Genomic DNA, 18,858 nt, shown 5'->3' with positions numbered 1-18,858 from the left:
GGTTCTGAAGTGCACTGAAGAGCATACAGTAACATTTAATAAAGATGCAACAGCTACACTGCTGCTAACTGCAGTTCTGGGACAGGTGGTAGTGCAACAACCACCTTGATTTAAGACAATTCATCACAACACGATTTTGAAGAACAGTTCTCTGAAGTTTGCTTTCTTCTGTCTCCCTCAGTCACTGTTGTTCAGTGCATGATACACACATTCTGTTCTTGTGCTTAAAGTGATTATGTTTTGTTTTGTTTCCCCTCTGTAAAATAGCAAGAAGCGCTGAAATTATGTCCCTGAAGAACAAGCCTTCTCCCTATTCCCAGAACTCTCACATCCTTACAGTAACAATGAAAAGTTAGTGAAATACTCAGGACTGGTCAGAAACAGAAAGAGGGGAGGAAATAACTGTTAATAATAACTAGAAATAACCGCTGTTTCACCTTGCCAGTGGAACAAATCAGTTAACTGGAAGGATGAAAGCTGGTCAGAAGCTAAAATCAACTCTAAATTACCAGCCAAATGATACAAAATGATACTCAATAAGACTTACTTTAGGCTAGGCTGTATAAGAAATACTGGCATAGCAGTGAACATATCTGCTTAAATAATTTTGCAAAATTTCCCCCTCTTACACCACATTTCACGCATAGCCATCACCATCTTTACCACTGCAAAATCCCTTTAACTACAAGTAGATGTTAAAAAGCATTTAGCACAGATGTCTATAATACCTGCTTTAACAACTTTCATAATTCCCTCAAATTGCAGCACACCAAAGTGGGGATGGTGATGACATATACATGAATAAATCCTACTCTATTTGAACACCTCAAGATACTACACCATTTTTCAAAAAAGGAAAGAGACAGTTTTGTTAAAGGAAAAGAACAAACAACAACATAATATAACATTAAGGATAGAATACACTTACCATATGTACATGTCCACAGATCATTAAACCCACATTTTTGGTAAAAGCATGAACAAGATGAAGTAAAGCTGGACGTGCATTTGGGGGACCTGTCATAATTAAGCACTGCGGCCTAAAATTGTGAATAAGAGTAGGGAGAAGCAGTTATAATATCGCTTATCTTGAGAGTTTACATAGTTTAGAAAATCTTATTCTAAATACTGGTCTCGGAAACACAATCTTCAGTGAAAAGTAACCTCATCTATTCTTATAAGACTATGTTAAATTAAGCAAAGATCAATCGTCCACAAAGTGCTCTTACAAAAAGATTACTACTAAAGCTTCTGTGCTTACACCTGGCAAGAAGACCAATACCTTCCTCGCAAAACAATTAATGAAGTTTATAACTCAAAAAGCTACATATTAACTTTCAAACAAAATAGCTCAAGTTCTTCCAATGGAACCTAAAAATGCATACTGGCCAGCAGAGCACTCTATCAGCACAAGCAAGAAGTTTTACTTGGCAAGAACTTTCCTATAATGTCTACTTCAGCATGCAACACTAATCACAGCAAGGTAATATAAATTACTTATGCCAAATTTGAGATTTGCATTAAGACTGAAAAGGGCTGCTCTTGACAGCTAAGCAACAACAAATCAGTTTCTGAAGTCAGTCTGTTTTGCTGATAACAGTACAACTTAACATCAGAGGTAACACAGCATTTGTAAATAATCAGGAATTTTAATGCCTATGGATTTCAGAAACAGCTGTTCCATAAACCATTTCCTCAAAGCCTAGTAAGCTTTTTAATTTATTTATTTATTTATTTTATTTAAAGCGTATTTTCTCTGGAATTGCCTACTCCTATGAAGAATAAATAATGCAGGATATTGCCTACTTCAGTAAGCTCTTCCTGGGTTGCTGTCAGTCAAACTGGCTGATAACAAATCAGTTCTGTCCATCAGCTGCGTCAAACACAAGTGTAGTCTATTTACCACAGCAACAAGAACATGTCTGAAGTGAAATTGGTATTGAGGACAGTATACACATCTATTGGATTTTAGCTTAGATCATATTTAGCCTCATGTGAACTGAACACTTATTAGCAGTTGGGAGGTCATCTTCCAGTTCACTTTCATTAATAATGAATACAATTCACTGGTCATGATGCAATCCATGAAAATACAATGTATCAAGACAATAAATAAATGGGCAACGTTCATTGGGTTGCTTCTGAAATGGACTCTTGATCTGAAATAATATGTTCATGTAGTCAAGTCCAGACAATCTCCATGATGCTGAAAATCAAAGCTGTGAAAATCCACAGCAGGTAAACAGTTTAATTGAAGTCATGACAGCAACCACTGTGAGTCTACCCTACAGATTACACAGCGTAAATAATTTACTGTATAAAACTTACCTGAAGTTTTTCACATGATCTTCCACTCCAGAAAGACGAATAGAATGCTGCAATGCGTTCAAGTAAGTCAAAGCTTGTGTTGATGATCCCCAGTTCACATCTGTGAAAATTGAAGTTCCACTAGTTTAACATATAGTTATTCAACATTTTTTTCTTAAATCATGTTAACACACAAGATTTAAGCTACACCTAAACGTGTTCTACTCTACACAAATCTCAAATTACATATGCAATTCTATTTAAAGATAAAACTTGCATGGAAGTTTTGGCAAATAAAAGTTTGTTATTCTACAATTACAGGAAGAAAGAACTGAGTTTTTTGCAACATTAAAGAGAATAACTCTTTATTATAACAAAAATAAAGCTTTCGGAAAGAATATAGTTAGAGATATGCTACATCACAGCAAAGGAAAAAGCAATCTTAAAACACTGTCTCAACAACTTAACTACTTTATGTAAAAAACTTGTGCACTCAAGGACAAGGGCTAGATAAAGCTGGAGAACTTAGTTATCTATCTGTTTTTTAATATGGAAATGAAAGTTCCCAGTATATTTACTATTTGTTGCCATTTGTTTCTGATAGCTACAATGACCTTAAGATCCACACACTTGAAAACTACACATCCCAGGATTTGGTCTTTTCCTTACTGTCAACACTTTTTGGCTCAGATACGCTACATCTTCCACTTACAATTATACTGCATTCTTAAAGGAAGAAAGAGCATATACATTCCTGTTCAAAGCTATAAGAATGGTGTACTGAAAAAAAAAACAAAACAACACACCCACAAAACACAACCAAAACCAGCCACTATCAAATACCCCTTTTCCAGCTGGAGAGGTAAAGAAATACTCCCTTCTGGTCAGAAACATGCTTTCAGAAGTTTGAATCAGTCAACCAAACAGAATTCAGCTCCCTGTTACCCCCTTCCCTCCTGCCCTTTCTCCCTCCCACACATACACACACACACACAGGTCTTCCATCTTCTACATCCCTCTGCCTCCCACTAGAACCAGAATCAGCCCCTATACATACCTGGTTTCTTGTAAGTGACATAAATGTAGAGTCCAAGGACTATCACATACGTTAGAAGCGCAGCCCACCAATTAATGACAAACATCACAATGCAGCACAAAATGGCTCCAACAAGAGAAATCCACATATTGTAGTATTTGAAAGCAGGACGCCAACCTAGCCAAAATTTAATTTGGAGGATAAAGGAGGAAAGAGGGGGAAACTTTAGTTCTCAAGGGATAGAAAATGCTGTTATTCTCCCTTCTTAGTGCTCTGTATCACATTTCACCGTAACACACAACAGTTTCAGTAAAATAACAGTTAAACACTTTGGCCCATTTATAAAAATTTCTAATTTTTCACCATCAAACTTATTCACATTTTTATTAAATAGATAAGCAAAAGTTCCCAATGTTGTCCTCTAAAAGTTACCTCCAAATTTTCAAGATGTTTGTGCTGGTATGTTTACTGAAGAAGACCAGAAGCACCTTTGGCGATAAGTTACAAAAAAAAATTGATTTTTGCTTTCAAAGCAAGACCTCAGTCATTTCAAAGTGTAACATAAGTTATCGGCTAGTACCTCTCCCTCTTATACTTTCAACTGTTTCTAGGCACGTACGTTTACTATTTCCACACAGCAATTTTCATGTAATGGAAAGCCCCCTATTTCATCAATACACACGGATACTTCACAAACACCTGTATAGAGCTGTGTAAAAAGTAAAACATTTAAGGACATTTTAGCACAGGGGACCAGGTACAAGAAACACCAGTCAGCAAGTATTGCTGCTTGGTTCAATCTTACATTCTAATTGACCTCCCATACCAAACAAAGGCTATAAATATACGTCCACACCACTTTCTTCTGGGCTAGAAGACTAAACATATTACAAGAGAAATCCAAAGATAACAAAAGAGTGGGTCTTGAACACCAGAAACTGATTTAGCAAGAAAGCTTTCTTGAACTGATAGTCTTAAGAATACTTGTTAAGAAATGAGATGCTGAGGCATATAATAACTCAGATGCATCATGAAAGTCCAACAGACATTTAGTGTTGAATGAAAGCAGACTTTCATTTATGTTAGCAGCTTTTGAATTATTTTTCTGCATTTAGGAATTGTGAGAAAAACTCTGAACCCAAGAATATGGCTCCTACCTGGAGATTTTGCAAGAGAAGCATGGAACACAGAGAAGTTAATCAAGGCATATGAAGCCAAGAAGAAGTTAGAGATAATTGGAGCGATGACATTCAGTTCAGCTGCAGAACAAAAACAAAGTAGAATGTTATAGTATGTACCATCTAATGGCTTTGTACATTTCCAATTTAACTCAGTTTCACATTTTACAGGCAGAAGCACACTGTGCTTTCCAATAAATGTAGCTACTGAAAGCTCTCTTATTAACTGATTTATCTTCTGATAGTCAGGAAGCACAACATTCAGTTCATTAAAAATACAGCATTTTTACAAGACCATCAGGTGTTCCACAACTGCTTCTTTTAATTGCTATACACTTTCTTAAAATAACTTGAGAGAATTTCTTTCCCACTACAGTTTGATCAAACAGTACTGTAATGTATTGTGTTCTGAAGAACCCGAGAAGTCAGATTTCTTTAGTTCATGTCTCAGTTGTGAAATGAAAAAAGAGTAAAAGGCTAACAAGAACAAGAGACACTCATCTATGGCAAACTGTAAGAGCAAAATTAGTGTGAGCAAGTGTAACAAACATGTTCATTTGCTTGCACTTTAACTGAAAATCTGAATTAATGGTATTATTAGTACATTACTTCATATCAATTCCATTGCACCAGTGATGAATACTCTCTCTTCAGAGAAAGAGATGTAAAGGAATACATCAATCTCTTCCATAAGGCAGCACAGTACTAAGAATTCAGACCTATGACCTCTCTATTAAAAAGGAGTAATCAAAATGTGTCAGTTAGTGAGCATTTATTTGTTATAATCAAACCTCCAATCACCCTGTTGCAGCTGAGACAGCATATTTATACACACCTCAGATAGGGAAGGACAAAACAGCATATTAGGAAGAGCTGATACCACTAGCAAAGTGGACAAGCATAGCAATATTAGTTCACCATCTACCTAGAACACAGGTAATCCTTTACCTAGACTATCTTCACCACTGCCAACAGCAGGAGCATCAGTCATCTCTATCACTTGTAGCATAAATGAAGAACACACTTTAAGAAGTTCTGTTTATGTAAGCTCGTCACCTACTGAAGCTATTTGCAATTATTAAAAATCTAAATTAAATTTTCATATTTACAGCATATTACAGCACTCTGCTTTAAATAAAATGTATTTCATTCACTGACAGTATGTAACAGATGCCTGAAGTGACTATGGAAAGTGCAATCTACTTATAATTCAATTTAGATTTATTCTAGTCCTAAGCACTGAGACATTTTGCAGTTAGGGATTTACTCCTGTCCAAACAAATTTGGAATCCTTGCTTAGTAATGAGCTGTGTGTTAGACCTCACAGACAATGTCATCAAGTCATGAGATGGAAAAGAATGCTTTATGAAAGACAGAAAGGAGATTCAGATTTACTGTAATTTCAAACTAACCGATTAATATGAATCCAAGAGCAATTAAAAATGTTAGAAGATATCCTCTCAGTGGTTCATTGTTCTTCCCATAGCCTTTAGCAAACATCTGAAATCCTGGATAGATGTTGTCCTTACACAAAGCCTAAACAAATAAAATGTGAGAATTAGTGTGCATTTTGTTCAAAATATATCCTTATTAATGTTTACTCATGCTGTTTTTCACTGTATATATTCCTGGAAGAAAACTTGTACTTATTCTGTTAACAGCTGTCTTACCACTTCAGTATTTTGCACTGCCAATATTCTATCCTTCAGTAACAAATAAATGTAAGAGCAAGTGCTGCTCTTCACTAAATGTTTCACTGCCCTTTACAGGTGTCATTCAGTTTCTCGTTAAGGATAAAACCAATTTCTTCAGAAAGTGGACAGTTTACCTAATGTTTACAGTAGTTCTCTGAATCAAAACTTCTGTTCATAATCTGCAACAAAGACTCTTCTACATTTGACTGCTTACTGACATTCTGGGGAAGGTCAACTAGGAAATGGTAAAGTTTTAATCAAAAAGAACTTTAAATACAAATAATATGATTGAGGGGTTTAAGAAGGAGGGGCAACATTCCATCAAAACATACCAACAAAATTAATGTAAAGAGTTGTAAACAAGAACTGGTTCACAATTACATTATTTTGTGAAAGCATTCCATGATTGAGATTCAAGAGCTACAGGTTCTACTTCTTTCAATTAATTTGAGGAGTGAACTAATCTATTATTTTGCTTGTATGCCAGTGGTGCTTCATTTATTGGAACTTCCTAGTTCCATGAGAAAGCAATTTACTGAATACCTAGTTGTTATGCTCCCCTAACCATACAGCATAAAAACAAGGATAGCAGCACATTTGGCTGCCACATATAAACACCCCTGGATGCATGACATCCCAGTTTCAAGAGTAACTTGAAGAGTTATCTTCATCCACTTTAATATTAGTTTGAATCCCTGGTTTGTTCCAAAAGGCAGAAACTCTAACAGACTTTGGTTAAGTGACATTACAAGGGTCCCTAATAACTCACTCCTAAGAAAGTAATCAGAAACACTTAAAATCTGATGTAAGTTACGTGCTAGATACATTTAGTAACATAGTATGCTGTTTTCCCACTTTTAAGCACCAGGAAAAGAGATTTATTGGACTCCTAACAGCTGAGCCATGATTACAGTACATCAGAGTCCATTTTCCAAAATTCTGATTTGAAACTTAATTAAAATTATTCTGTAAACGATCGTGGTTTACCATCCATACTTACCTGGAAGATTTTAGGTGCACTCACAAGGGATGCCAGTGCAGATGACAGGGTGGCTGAAAAAATGCCTGCAGAAATCAGTGGTGCAAATCCTGATACCATGCTCATCACCTACAAGTAGAAAAATTTTGTTTTGCTGTGGGTTTTTTGGGTTTTTTTTGGTTTTTTTTTTTTTTAAAGAAAAACGTTAAGAAGTATAATACTGTAACCATAGAAGCTACTATTAATAGCACACAAAAATATATAAAATACTTGGTACTCCACTTAAAAGCCACCACGCATTCACATCAATGAATGAACTAGGGTTAAAAAGCAGGATCAGGAACTAGGGTTAAAAAAGTCCTAGATCCAGAACAAGAGAAAGTAGCTTATCACACAATATTTAGACTAACCATGTAAACTGACTGATGGCAGAAGTCTCCATGGGCTAACAAGAGGCAGAAACATGAGACTAAAAAGGCAGTGGAAGTTCTGCTAGCTAATAGAAGAACAAAGTTCCACAGAGCGGGGGCCATCTCTAGCAGTTTGCCCAGAGTGACTCTGCAGACTCCACAATGAAGTTTTCAAAATCCAGCAAAGGGGAGGTATGTGTGACACTGCATTCTCTGTGCAGATTCTGGCTTTGAAACTTGCTTATCCTATTCAGAACCTACTATTTTTTCCTAATAGAAGCAACAGTAAAATGGGAGGTATAAGTACTCTTGAATGAATGACTTATTAGAAATGCAAGCATCTCATCATAAGTTATTTTACTGAAGATAAAAAATTAAGAAAAAAATACAATCTGAGGAAGTCAGGTCTTAGAATTATACAATATCCCTAAAAGGGATCCACAATGACCATCAACTCCATCTCCACACTATTTTTAGCAGTACACAGACGGTACGGTAGAACACTGACTTTCAAGCTTAAACAAATGAGGAGAGCTATCAACAGATGTCACAAAATAATTACTTCCTTGACAGCAGTTCTGAAATGTTTCCAAATTCAGATTTTCTATTTATTTATTTATTTATTTTTCCTAACCAGAACAAGGCAATGCTATACAGGTACACAGATTACAAAAGAAAATATTCCATTTTAACAAAATGATCTGCTCTGGAACACTACTGGCATGTGAAAACTTTACTTCCTTTGATGGCAGGCTGAAAGACTGATGTAGGTACGTACATGTACTTATGACCAAAACACAAAACCCATTAAAACACAAGTGCTTTCAATCAGTGGACTAGTCTCCACCCAGACCTTCGTAGGGATATTAGAAAAGCATAGGCCAGAAACTATCATAAGGCAAGTTTAATTCAATTATCAATGAGTATGTTCTCCTTGATTTCTTTTAGACCTTCACAAACAGTTCACAAGCACAAGCTATGAAGTGTGCATTAGCTATGAAATATGAAAGCTGAAGACTAGAGTCCCCCCCATAAACTCATGGTTTTCAAATATTGTAACATCAGAGTTTTTTAAAACCTCAAAACATGCCTACCATAAAATATTGTGACAAGTACACCAACATTTTTAAAAGCTTATTTGCTAAGAAAAATATGTTACTGAAGCAAACCATCTATGATTGCTACATGTCACTTAAACAATGAGTACAACTATCCACACAGTGAATGACAACATTCATATCTAAACAGAGCAAATTGCAGTCTGAAAACCAAACTTACACAGTTTACTACAGAGAAAAGCAAACATTTATAACCACCTGAGTATAAACAGGCCAAAGTTTAACACAGCTTCCTTGCTCTTCTCCGTGCTTTCTAGAGTGTACTTCTTAGTTAATTCAGACAAACTTTGTATTTATGGTAAGAATTTTTAGCCTACTAATTTTTCTTAATAAGCAATTCAAAAGACCAGTAAAACTCAGTGAACAAATGTAAGAAAAACTACACACCTGAAAATTGTTCATCAGCCCATAGTGACACTCAGTCTGACAGGATGAGAAATCATAGTTTAACTTGCAAGCGGCAGTAGTGCAATTTGTCAGTTCAGTAATAATTGTGTTATTAATGTTCCCTGTGGCATCTCGAACAACACAGGAACCTAGAGTGGAACGAACCACAAAAATAAGTATCAGACCAAGCCTGAACTTACAGATATGCATCAAACTCTGAAATACCTGTCAACATAAATATGTTTCTTACAGAGGTACATTGAATGTGGCATTAACAGTTCTTAATACATTTCTGTTTCAAGCACATTTACCTTGACGTACAAACAAACTTAACTTCGCTGATTTGAGAACAGTTTTCGTCCAAAACTTGAGTCTAAAAGGAAAAATCTTAGCAGAGAGGGAATGTATGTCAACAGAACTGACAACATTTAACACTGCAATTGTACCTCAGTATCTAATTTCACCAAATCATGAGTTTCCCCTTATTAAAAATCAGCAATACAGACCATCACTTGAATTTATAGTTTAATTTTTTCAATTTTCCCAGAAGAATGCAGTTTTATGTTTGTATGCACAGATGTATGTAGGTATGTAAGCAGTGCAGCTGCATCCTTCCCATAAAATGAAATGATACAGTGGAAGTTTTTCAGAATCTCTGATTAGAGGCAAATCAAGCAAGGAAGATAACCCACCCAGATTATTCTGTGAATAGTTTTCTTCAATTTAGCCTCCACCTTTCCACTCTCAATGATATACTAAGATACATAAGATGACTTATGAAGCTTTATACACATATTTCAGTTTTTAGAGCCCACTGTTTACAAATTCCCCACAGAAGCACATTCATACCAAACACTTTCACAACTTTCAACCTTGTTGTAACAAATGATTTCTATTTCAGTGGATGTATATTAACAGGTTGTACATCTGAACAGTCAATATTAAAAATAATTCCTAAAAAAAACTGATTTGTCAATAAGGCCTGTTGCAAGTTTCTGATAATTTAACAAAACACAGTGTAACTGTGGTACATCAGAAGTTTGTTTCTCCTATCAATTTTTTTTTTTTATTTACTATTACAAACTACCATCTTCAATTTGTCTATGATTGATCCTAACTTATCAAGAAAACTTAAGACACAGCATGCCAGCCTTGAAATACTAAGAACACTGATTCAATCAAAAAACCTCAAAGTTTTCTATTTAAACCACTGTTTTTTCCCCAGCTTTTATAACAAGTAGAGCAGACTAAGCATTATTTAACACTGTTTTAGCAGCTGAGGTAGTTAAGTAACCATCTGATATTTCAAGGAACAGGAATTAAATAAAGAGTGGGGAAGAGAAGAGGGAATGCTACAGAGCAATTAAAGCCAAGTGCTCTCCTAGGACAAGGAGGTCCTGGGAACAGAAGCATGTGATTTCTGATGACTTCACTGACTTACTTGCAAGCTAAAAATAACAAGGAGGGTACAGATACATGACAAGATAAAATTTCTCAAGTGACAGTATCTGTTATCTGAAGCAATTTCTCTCTCTTCCTGTTGTGAAAATAAATTCCTAAACATCTATACTATATTTAGATTGCTTCCAAACCTTAAAAAACCTTAAGCCTAGTAGCTGGTCCTGGTAGACAAACTTGGTCTACTCTGCTTCCACATGCTACATTTATCAGTTGCATATTAAGCCCAGCCAATTAAATTTCAGCAAGTTTCCTATAATGATCATTTCTCTTATGCTTTTTTGTAGGTATATGGACAGGTTGGTTTGTTTTGCTGTATTAGGGATTAAAAAAAATCATATGAGAAAAAGCTGGGTAGCAGCTCCTTCACACAAGGAGTTATATAGTGGAAAATTTCAATATTAGTGTGAACAAACCTTATGTGAACCACACTACAAGAGAACGCAGAAGAGATGCAAGCTGCATTCTCACTAGAAGATATTTAGGTATAAGTAATGGTTCAGTCATTTAACGACTATGTTGTACTTTATCTGGACAGAGAGTTATGCAACCTATTAAAAAATATATATAAAAAAAATGAGTCTGAAAAAATAGGCTTTCAGGAGCATGCTTTCTGTCTACACTAAATAACACTCTGCCCAAGAGAGTATCAAGTTGTCTCCTCCTAGCCATGTGCAGCCCAGAAAAGTTACATGGATAGTCCTGTAGACTTGCATTGGTCCTTAGCTAAAACATGCACATTTTCTTCATATCTTTTTTTTTTTTTAATAGGTTGCCTAACTCCCATCCTCTTACTAAGCCCGTTGTGTTCAGAATCTGAAATTCCTTGTGTACTATAATACATACAAACACTCAGCTAAATTCAAAATATCCTCCCCTTTAGCTATCATTCTCACTCATATTTACAGCATCTAAGATTTAATGACTTCCTCAGAGCTAGTATACAAGAAGTATGCAATGGGGAATATTTTATGGAGTGGGACAAAACATGAGGATTTCCATTTGCCTGATTCATAGCACAATGCCAAAAAACAGGACATTTCTAATTCAACACTCTCATCTTCAGTTGGTATGCAAAGAGCTTCTTTTGCAACATGAAAACGAAGTTTTTCACATCTGAAAGTTGATCAAAAGTATTCTATTAGCAAATTAATATTAGTTAACTTGCTCATGTGGATTCAGGTTCTAAAGTATTCAGATTTGGTAGCAGGAGCCTATGGGCAACCTAATTAGGAAATAAAGTACATAATTATGCTCCACAGGTCACAATTGCTACACAGTATTTGGCAGAGCTACCTTATAACACTAGCCAACAGAAGCAGATGAGCAGAACTGCCATCTTCGCAGAAGTACCGTTAGTGGTAGCACTGATGATAGTTTTATTAATGTCAATTTCATCCAAAGGCAGCATAGCTAAGATATGAAAGGTTCTTTTAAGACATGGAAACTGATTAGTATTCCCAGAAACCAATTTTTTGACATGTATGAAAATGTTTCCTATCATAGGCAAGATATGCAAGATGATTACTTTCTTACATCCTTAAGATTACTTCAATCACTCTGTGAATGGAGAAAAATCTGGACAACCACTGAAGCTCTGGAGCAAAACAGAGAATGTCAAACACAAGGGCAAGTACTACTGAGAATATTCAGACCACTACGACACGGTCTCCATACATGGCAAAGGGAGCCTGGGCATAGAGGTTCTACAGTACAAGACCAACCTACAACTGTTTGTCCTCTAGCCACATGAATATAAAGCCACAGAGATTTCTGAAAATAACACCACATCTGCAAAAGGGCTGGCCAGATGCAGATACTATTTGCTCTTTTCAGTCTTCCGAAGATTTACTGCATACAGATCTTAAGATAGGTTGCATGACATCTTCTTACAATCTGCTTCAGATAAAGTAGCTGACTGATCATCTTCAGATCAACACAGATGTTTGTTCAGTATTTCCTGAAAATGCAGTCTTCTAATCCTGCTAAATTCTAAGCACATAAATCTAACTGACTGCAAGAGTTTTGGGAGTATCAGTACTGAGGAAACTTTAGCTTCTCTTTAGTCTGAAATGCCCACACACTTTAGAAGATGAGCTCATCTGGAAACCAAAATCTCCACCAACAAAAGTTAGGCAGCTCTGTTTATTCAGAAGATCAAGGGAGGTCATCCTCCTCACTCCACTCTTTGTCAGTGAGAACACATCTGGAGTACAGCATACAGTTCTGGGCTCTTCAGTTCAAGAAAGACACAGAACAGCTGGAGAGAGCCCAGCAGAGGGCCATAAAAATTATTAGGGGCACAGAGCATCTCCCATATGGAAAAACCTGAGAGACATGGGACTGTTCAGACTGGAGATGAGAAGATCTCAACAGTGCTAATAAGTATCTACTAGTCAGGAGCCAAGTGGATGAGGATAGGTTCTTTCCAATGATGCCCAGCAATAGGACAGGGGCAGCGGACACAAACTGGAACACAGGTATTCCCATATGAAAGTAAGAAAAAAAAAAAAAATTACTTTGAAGGTAAAAGATCACTGAAACAAGCTTCCCAAAGATGCTGTGGTCCTTTTCTCCAGAGATATTAAAAACTAATATGGACACTTTCCCAAAGAAAAAGTTACCTACTGTAGGGAATCTGCTGTTGTAGGAGGAGGTGGATTTGATTATATCCCAAGAGGTCCGTTCAGACCCTTGAGATTCTGTGATTAATTCTCCATGCATAAAAGTTGAACTGAATTACAAAACACTGCATCAAAACACCATCGGAAAGAACATGAAAAGAAAAATACTCACTACTTACCTACAGATACTGCAATTCCCATGTAAACCAAGGTAGTAATTAAGATGGCCAAAAGTGTTCCTTTAGGTATGGCTGACTGTGGATCCTGAAAGGAAAATATCAGTAGACAGTCATGACAGAGATATAAGTACAATCAGTGATTCTGGATAAAATTTGCTATTTCCTAACTTACTACTTACCGCAAGATCACCTGAGATATTTGCACCAGCAAGTATGCCAGTTGCAGCAGGGAAGAAAATAGCAAATACAGAGAAGAAGGTTTCCTCATTTCGGAAATCTGGTCCAAAATTCTCCATAAATATTTCAGCTGTAGACAAAGATGTATGTACTTAAGTTTGCCAATACTGATATAAAATCTGTATTATTAGCCAGTTCTAACCCCCTAATGCCTCCACGTAAAGTCCAAACAGTGCAGTACTATAAACTATTTAACAACAATAAACTGGATAACGTTTTAACATAGATAAGCTCTTATTTCTTAATATGAAATTTAAATAGAAACAAGAAAAAAAACATACAACCTCATCCAGCCTTTTGCAAAGCCAGTTCAGTTATAATATTGAGTAATTATTGTAATATGGTATTATAGTAATTAGTATGATTGATATTAAGCTGGCAGAAACAACTTTATGCCCTAAAACTTTAATGAACACCAAGAGTTTGAAAGAATCAAGTCAAGCAATTTCTATAATTAAATAGGACTACCAGTTATTTTCTACCTAATTTTTTAGATTTTTCACTCAATTACAACAGCAAGATGACCTTTCACAAATATACCATGCTATTAACTGTTCCAACATACCTTTATAACCAAAGAAACCTTTAGCCTTCTTGCTGTCCAAAGGAATAAATGTTCCAATTACAAAGTCTCCAATAGCAAGTATGAGGATCACCAATAAGACTATCTGTGCCTGAAATAATGATTACAGTCAGAATAAAAGAACAATTGCTTCAATTTTATGATGGTGAGAACATGCCAAGTCTACAGAAGAACAAGCAAGAAGGATGCAGCTCAGTGACTAAAGAATTCTTCAGTAAGGCTAAGTAGAAAACTCAGAATGAGGTTAATAGCAATTACACAAGTGTAAGAAGCTTCTACATTAAGCTGACTCTTGGTGTAGAAAACAGGGTCAATTCTCACTGCAGAAAATATTCACAATCATCCTTAACCTGGAAGGGAGATGAAATGAGTCTCTTGTCAATTATTTGAAGATAGAAGAAACAAGAGAGCATGGTATGGAGGGGTATGCAGAAAAAGCCTTTGAGTTCAGAAAAAAAAAACAAAAAAAACAAAAAAAAAAACCAAAAACTGAACAAGAGTAGTTATCCATCAGAAGGCTAATAAATACAGATTCTCCTGAAGATACCCCAGGCTTTGAATGTGTTTGGTTTCACAAAGTTTCTTAAAACCACATAGCCACAAAAAGATAAGAAAAACTGTCTTAGCCCTTGTACACATTCAGCAGCAGTAGCCTTCACATTCCTCTCCAATAAAAAAAAAAAAAAGGGAGTGGGAAGGAAGTAAGAATACTGGTTTGCAATTAGCAGTAATGTATGTTAACAGAGAGCCTGTTTGAAATTCCCAGTGATAGAAAACGTTCATGTTTGTGCTGTGCTCCAGTTCTTACATATTTGTTCAGAATACAGTACCTTTTAACCTACTTGAAAAAGCCACCAGGAACAGATTTTTCTGTTCTCAAAGTTACCAGATCCACCTAAGCTTACAGGTGAGCAAAGCAACCAAATGCTGTCTAGACCTGTGCAAGCTAGCACTAGACAGAGCCATTATAAAAGAACTGCACATTGCTTGACTGCTACATACTGAATATATCATACCAGCTGCACTAAATGCATTAGAAAAAATAAATAAATCAGGGAGAGGAGTGGAAAAAAAAATTAGACAGAAAACTAAAGATCTCAAAGGAGAAATTAACAGTTGCTTACTTTTGCTTCCCATTCCATTCCCGCAACAGAAATACCCAGCAATATAACCACAGTGATGGCTCCTATAATTCTAATGTCGTTCATTTCATCGATCATCAGTGTCCCATTTTCCTAACAAAACAGAAACAAACAAGTCATATACCTCATCAGGCACTTATAATCCCTGAACTGCATTATTACAGACTTTAATTGATTAATAGCAGTTAACCCGTTAACCTCTATATTACAGATTCGTTCATTTTAAATTCCCTACAGAGAATGTGTTTCTCCAGTCACTGAATCACTGTAAATGAAAAAAAAAAATCATTCTTCATCACACAGCCCCATAGAGAATGGTCCGTCTTGAAGTGTCAGATAATTAATCAGCCAAGCAACAGCTACCATCCTGTATTTATAGATCTGTCTAATTAGTTGTTCACTATTTACTCTTAATTCTGTCAGTGAACTCCATACTTCTTCCCTTCTCTGACAGGTTGAGCTCTTCTTTTTGTTTCATTTCATCGATAATCACAACACAAACAGGTTGTGTTTATCTTAAAAAATTGCTCTTAACTAGAAAAGGAACTTAATATAAATTACTATCGCTTACCAAAAAAAAAAAGCTTATTAAGACTCTTAGTATTATAAACTTAAGATTCTGCATCACATATCTATACCTCCACCCTTCTCAACATCTGGTTAGGAATTCACCATGAATTTTGCATAGTATTTTTCAAGGAAAAAACTGCAGAAAGTTCTAGTTTGACACCAGTGACAATTTGTTTTATATCAAAAAGCTATATAATATCAGTAAACTAATACTGTAATATACTCCATGTTTTGTTAAAACAAAAATTTCTGCCACCAAATGACAGCTAAATACAGTATAATCAATACAATCAATATACCTTAAGGAGCTCCACAACTGTTTCTGCAAAGCCAACAACATACATTGCTACTGCAACAGCATTGGCAAACGCAAAGATCAGACCTATGGCACCACCAAATTCTGGTCCCAAACTTCTGGAAATTAAGTAATATGCTCCTCCTGAAAGATGAAAAAAAAAAAACAGTGACCAAAAAATACACTTCATGAAAGAGCCAAAGAAATATGCACAGGCATCACTAACTTAATGCTTAGACGACTACAGTATAATTTATTCTTGCAACTTTCCTGGCACATCACAAAACACCCTAAATCCCAGCATTTTAGATGCAGGCATACTGGAGTGACAAAACTACACTTCAAGTTTTTAAGAAAAAACACCAATTGGATGTAACGAACTGATTCACAAAACACATTGTATTATTCAGGAATGCAACTACTTTTACTATTTAAAAATAAACAAAAATAAGTTGTAAAGTACAGGCTGATATATTATTGGGCTTTTTACTGCAAACTATTTGAAGCAACTGTACATAATTTTACAATTACACATTTACAGTAGCCACAGAAACTAGCTAAAACATACTGCTATTAAACTACTAAATTCCCAAACCTGTACAGCACGCTTTTTAAAGCTGTTATTAAAGGAACTTTCTGCCCTGTAATGGGACTATCAAAACTGTTCTATTTTCTGAGCCTGTAAAATCCCACATATTAAACTCAACTTAAGTCAAATTGAAAATTTAGTATGTTTAAAAAAAATGAACAGTGTCTCCTATTAGAAGAGCAAAATCTTGTACGTATAATGCAGTATTTCTAAAAGGTGTAGACCAAAGATTGCCATAAGATTCATTGAAGATCTTTCCTACTGGGTTTCTTTACTCTGCCATGCTGAGACTTCTCTCTCCATTCTTAAAACATGAGAATTCTATATGCTCAGAAAAATTAACTGTATTTTTTAAATTTTGCCACAATTTCTACTAGTAATAATAAAATAACATGTAATGTTATGAAGCACTTTGTGTAGATAATTAGTATTGACTATTCATAAAAATATCTTATGGAAACTGGTGACCATAGTGAATTAACTACAAAAGCAAACAAGAATCTCCACCCTCAATAAAGCTGGAGATGATAAAAGGAATTTGGAAAATGTATTGTGTAGAACAAAAATCAAAATTGAAATACATCTCATACTTCTATAGGAGCATATATCTTCTATCTTCTTCAGTAGAAAGATCTATTTCAGGACTTGAAAACACAAAAAGCAAACACGCACTTTCTTAATCAACCAATACAGTTGCAAGGAAACATTAAAGCCCTATTTGTTCCTGGACAAGTCACTGAAAACATCTGCATTCCAAGAACTAAAAATAGATGATGTTTCTTCGATGCTGGAAAAGGAAACCCTGAGTTAATCGAATTGCCAGATTAATTATTGGCATTTCATTATACAACTTTGAAGTTAAAAAGAGGAAATTAGGAGGACTGTGCTCTTCAGAAAATTTTTATCTGCTTTTTGTCCTTTCTTTTGTTACTCCCTGCTGCTAAAAGAAAACGGAAAATAAATTTAAGGTACCATAATTAGAATGTATGCTTCAGAGTGATGATATACTTCAAAAAGTCTTATGAAAGTAGCTTTACCTCCTCTGACAAATCCATTTGTGGCTATAGCTGAAGTAGACAGTCCTGTAATAGTTGTCACAACAGTGGCCATTGCAATAACTACAACAGACAGACCTTATGGAAAAGATGAAAAATGCTTAAGTTATGCAGAATAGAAACGTAAAAATCTTCAACTTATTTGAAGAACTGTTCTTGCAAATCTTACAGAAGTTTATTTCCCCTTTCTTCCCTTTCATTGGTAACAAAAATAGATGTTATCTTCAATCAGCAGAGTAAAAACCATACACTAGAAATTCAAGGAAACACGTTTCTTTTGCAGGTGACAGATGTGCTGTAGTCCAATTCTAAGTTAAATTATTTTCTTCAAAGGCTTATACAGTACACAGTCTATATATAGATTTTAATTACTAGTGACCCAAAAGTTTATCTACAATTTACTGAAGACTTGAAAATACCAATTTAAAAATTATTTATCTTGTAGCCAAATGAGAAGTTCTAAGTAGCTTCATACTGTTTGAAGTTTAGATAAGGGTAAAATACTGGCCACACTACAGCAGTTTCTACTCCAATTTAATAAATTCAGGATCAAAACTTGTACTAGATCACATCTAAGTCACTGAAATACAGGTATAACATTTGTACGCATACCTATTCCAGCTTGTCCTACAATCCATGACAGTCTGATGAAGAGCATAACACCCCAAATATTTAACATACATCGTACCTAAAATGACAGAAGAGACATTTAATGTATGTTTTACAGCTGCAGTCATGTCCACTAATTCATTCTACCTTAAATACTGTTACTTTGTAACTCTTTCTCACTATTTTTCAAATGGTTTTGATAATGACAATTTATTAAGTCAGACAGTTTTTTTGTTTGATTAAAAAAAAAGGGGAACGTCAGCACAATTAAAATATTACTATCTTGAACAAGAGAAAGTTAAAGCAGTTCAACAACTGATATTCTAGTATTTCTCCATTTAATAAACTGATAAGCCCAACAGCATGTTACTCTACTGTAAGATACTAAAAGGAAGGAGAGGCAGAAGG

At 35.3% G+C, this 18,858-nt stretch overlaps 1 protein-coding gene across 3 annotated transcripts in view; it reads right to left on the bottom strand.

The window, feature by feature from the left end:
* SLC12A2 (solute carrier family 12 member 2) overlaps positions 1-18,858 on the bottom strand; it is a 49,234-nt gene that overhangs the window by 14,447 nt on the left and 15,929 nt on the right. For all 3 annotated transcript variants that reach the window (XM_015849663.2, XM_015849664.2, XM_015849662.2), the window contains exons 3-16: positions 18,454-18,529; positions 17,824-17,919; positions 16,202-16,341; positions 15,315-15,425; positions 14,173-14,281; positions 13,550-13,677; positions 13,371-13,455; positions 9,110-9,258; positions 7,216-7,323; positions 5,934-6,057; positions 4,501-4,602; positions 3,365-3,520; positions 2,329-2,428; positions 929-1,040 (exon numbers count right to left, since the gene is read on the bottom strand). In XM_015849663.2, the coding sequence (XP_015705149.1) occupies positions 929-1,040; positions 2,329-2,428; positions 3,365-3,520; positions 4,501-4,602; positions 5,934-6,057; positions 7,216-7,323; positions 9,110-9,258; positions 13,371-13,455; positions 13,550-13,677; positions 14,173-14,281; positions 15,315-15,425; positions 16,202-16,341; positions 17,824-17,919; positions 18,454-18,529 (1,596 nt within the window). The remainder of the gene's footprint in view (positions 1-928; positions 1,041-2,328; positions 2,429-3,364; positions 3,521-4,500; positions 4,603-5,933; positions 6,058-7,215; positions 7,324-9,109; positions 9,259-13,370; positions 13,456-13,549; positions 13,678-14,172; positions 14,282-15,314; positions 15,426-16,201; positions 16,342-17,823; positions 17,920-18,453; positions 18,530-18,858) is intronic.

Source organism: Coturnix japonica, chromosome Z (genome assembly GCF_001577835.2).
Source record: "Coturnix japonica isolate 7356 chromosome Z, Coturnix japonica 2.1, whole genome shotgun sequence".
NCBI lineage: Eukaryota > Metazoa > Chordata > Aves > Galliformes > Phasianidae > Coturnix > Coturnix japonica.
This window is presented reverse-complemented; position numbering and strand designations above follow the sequence as displayed.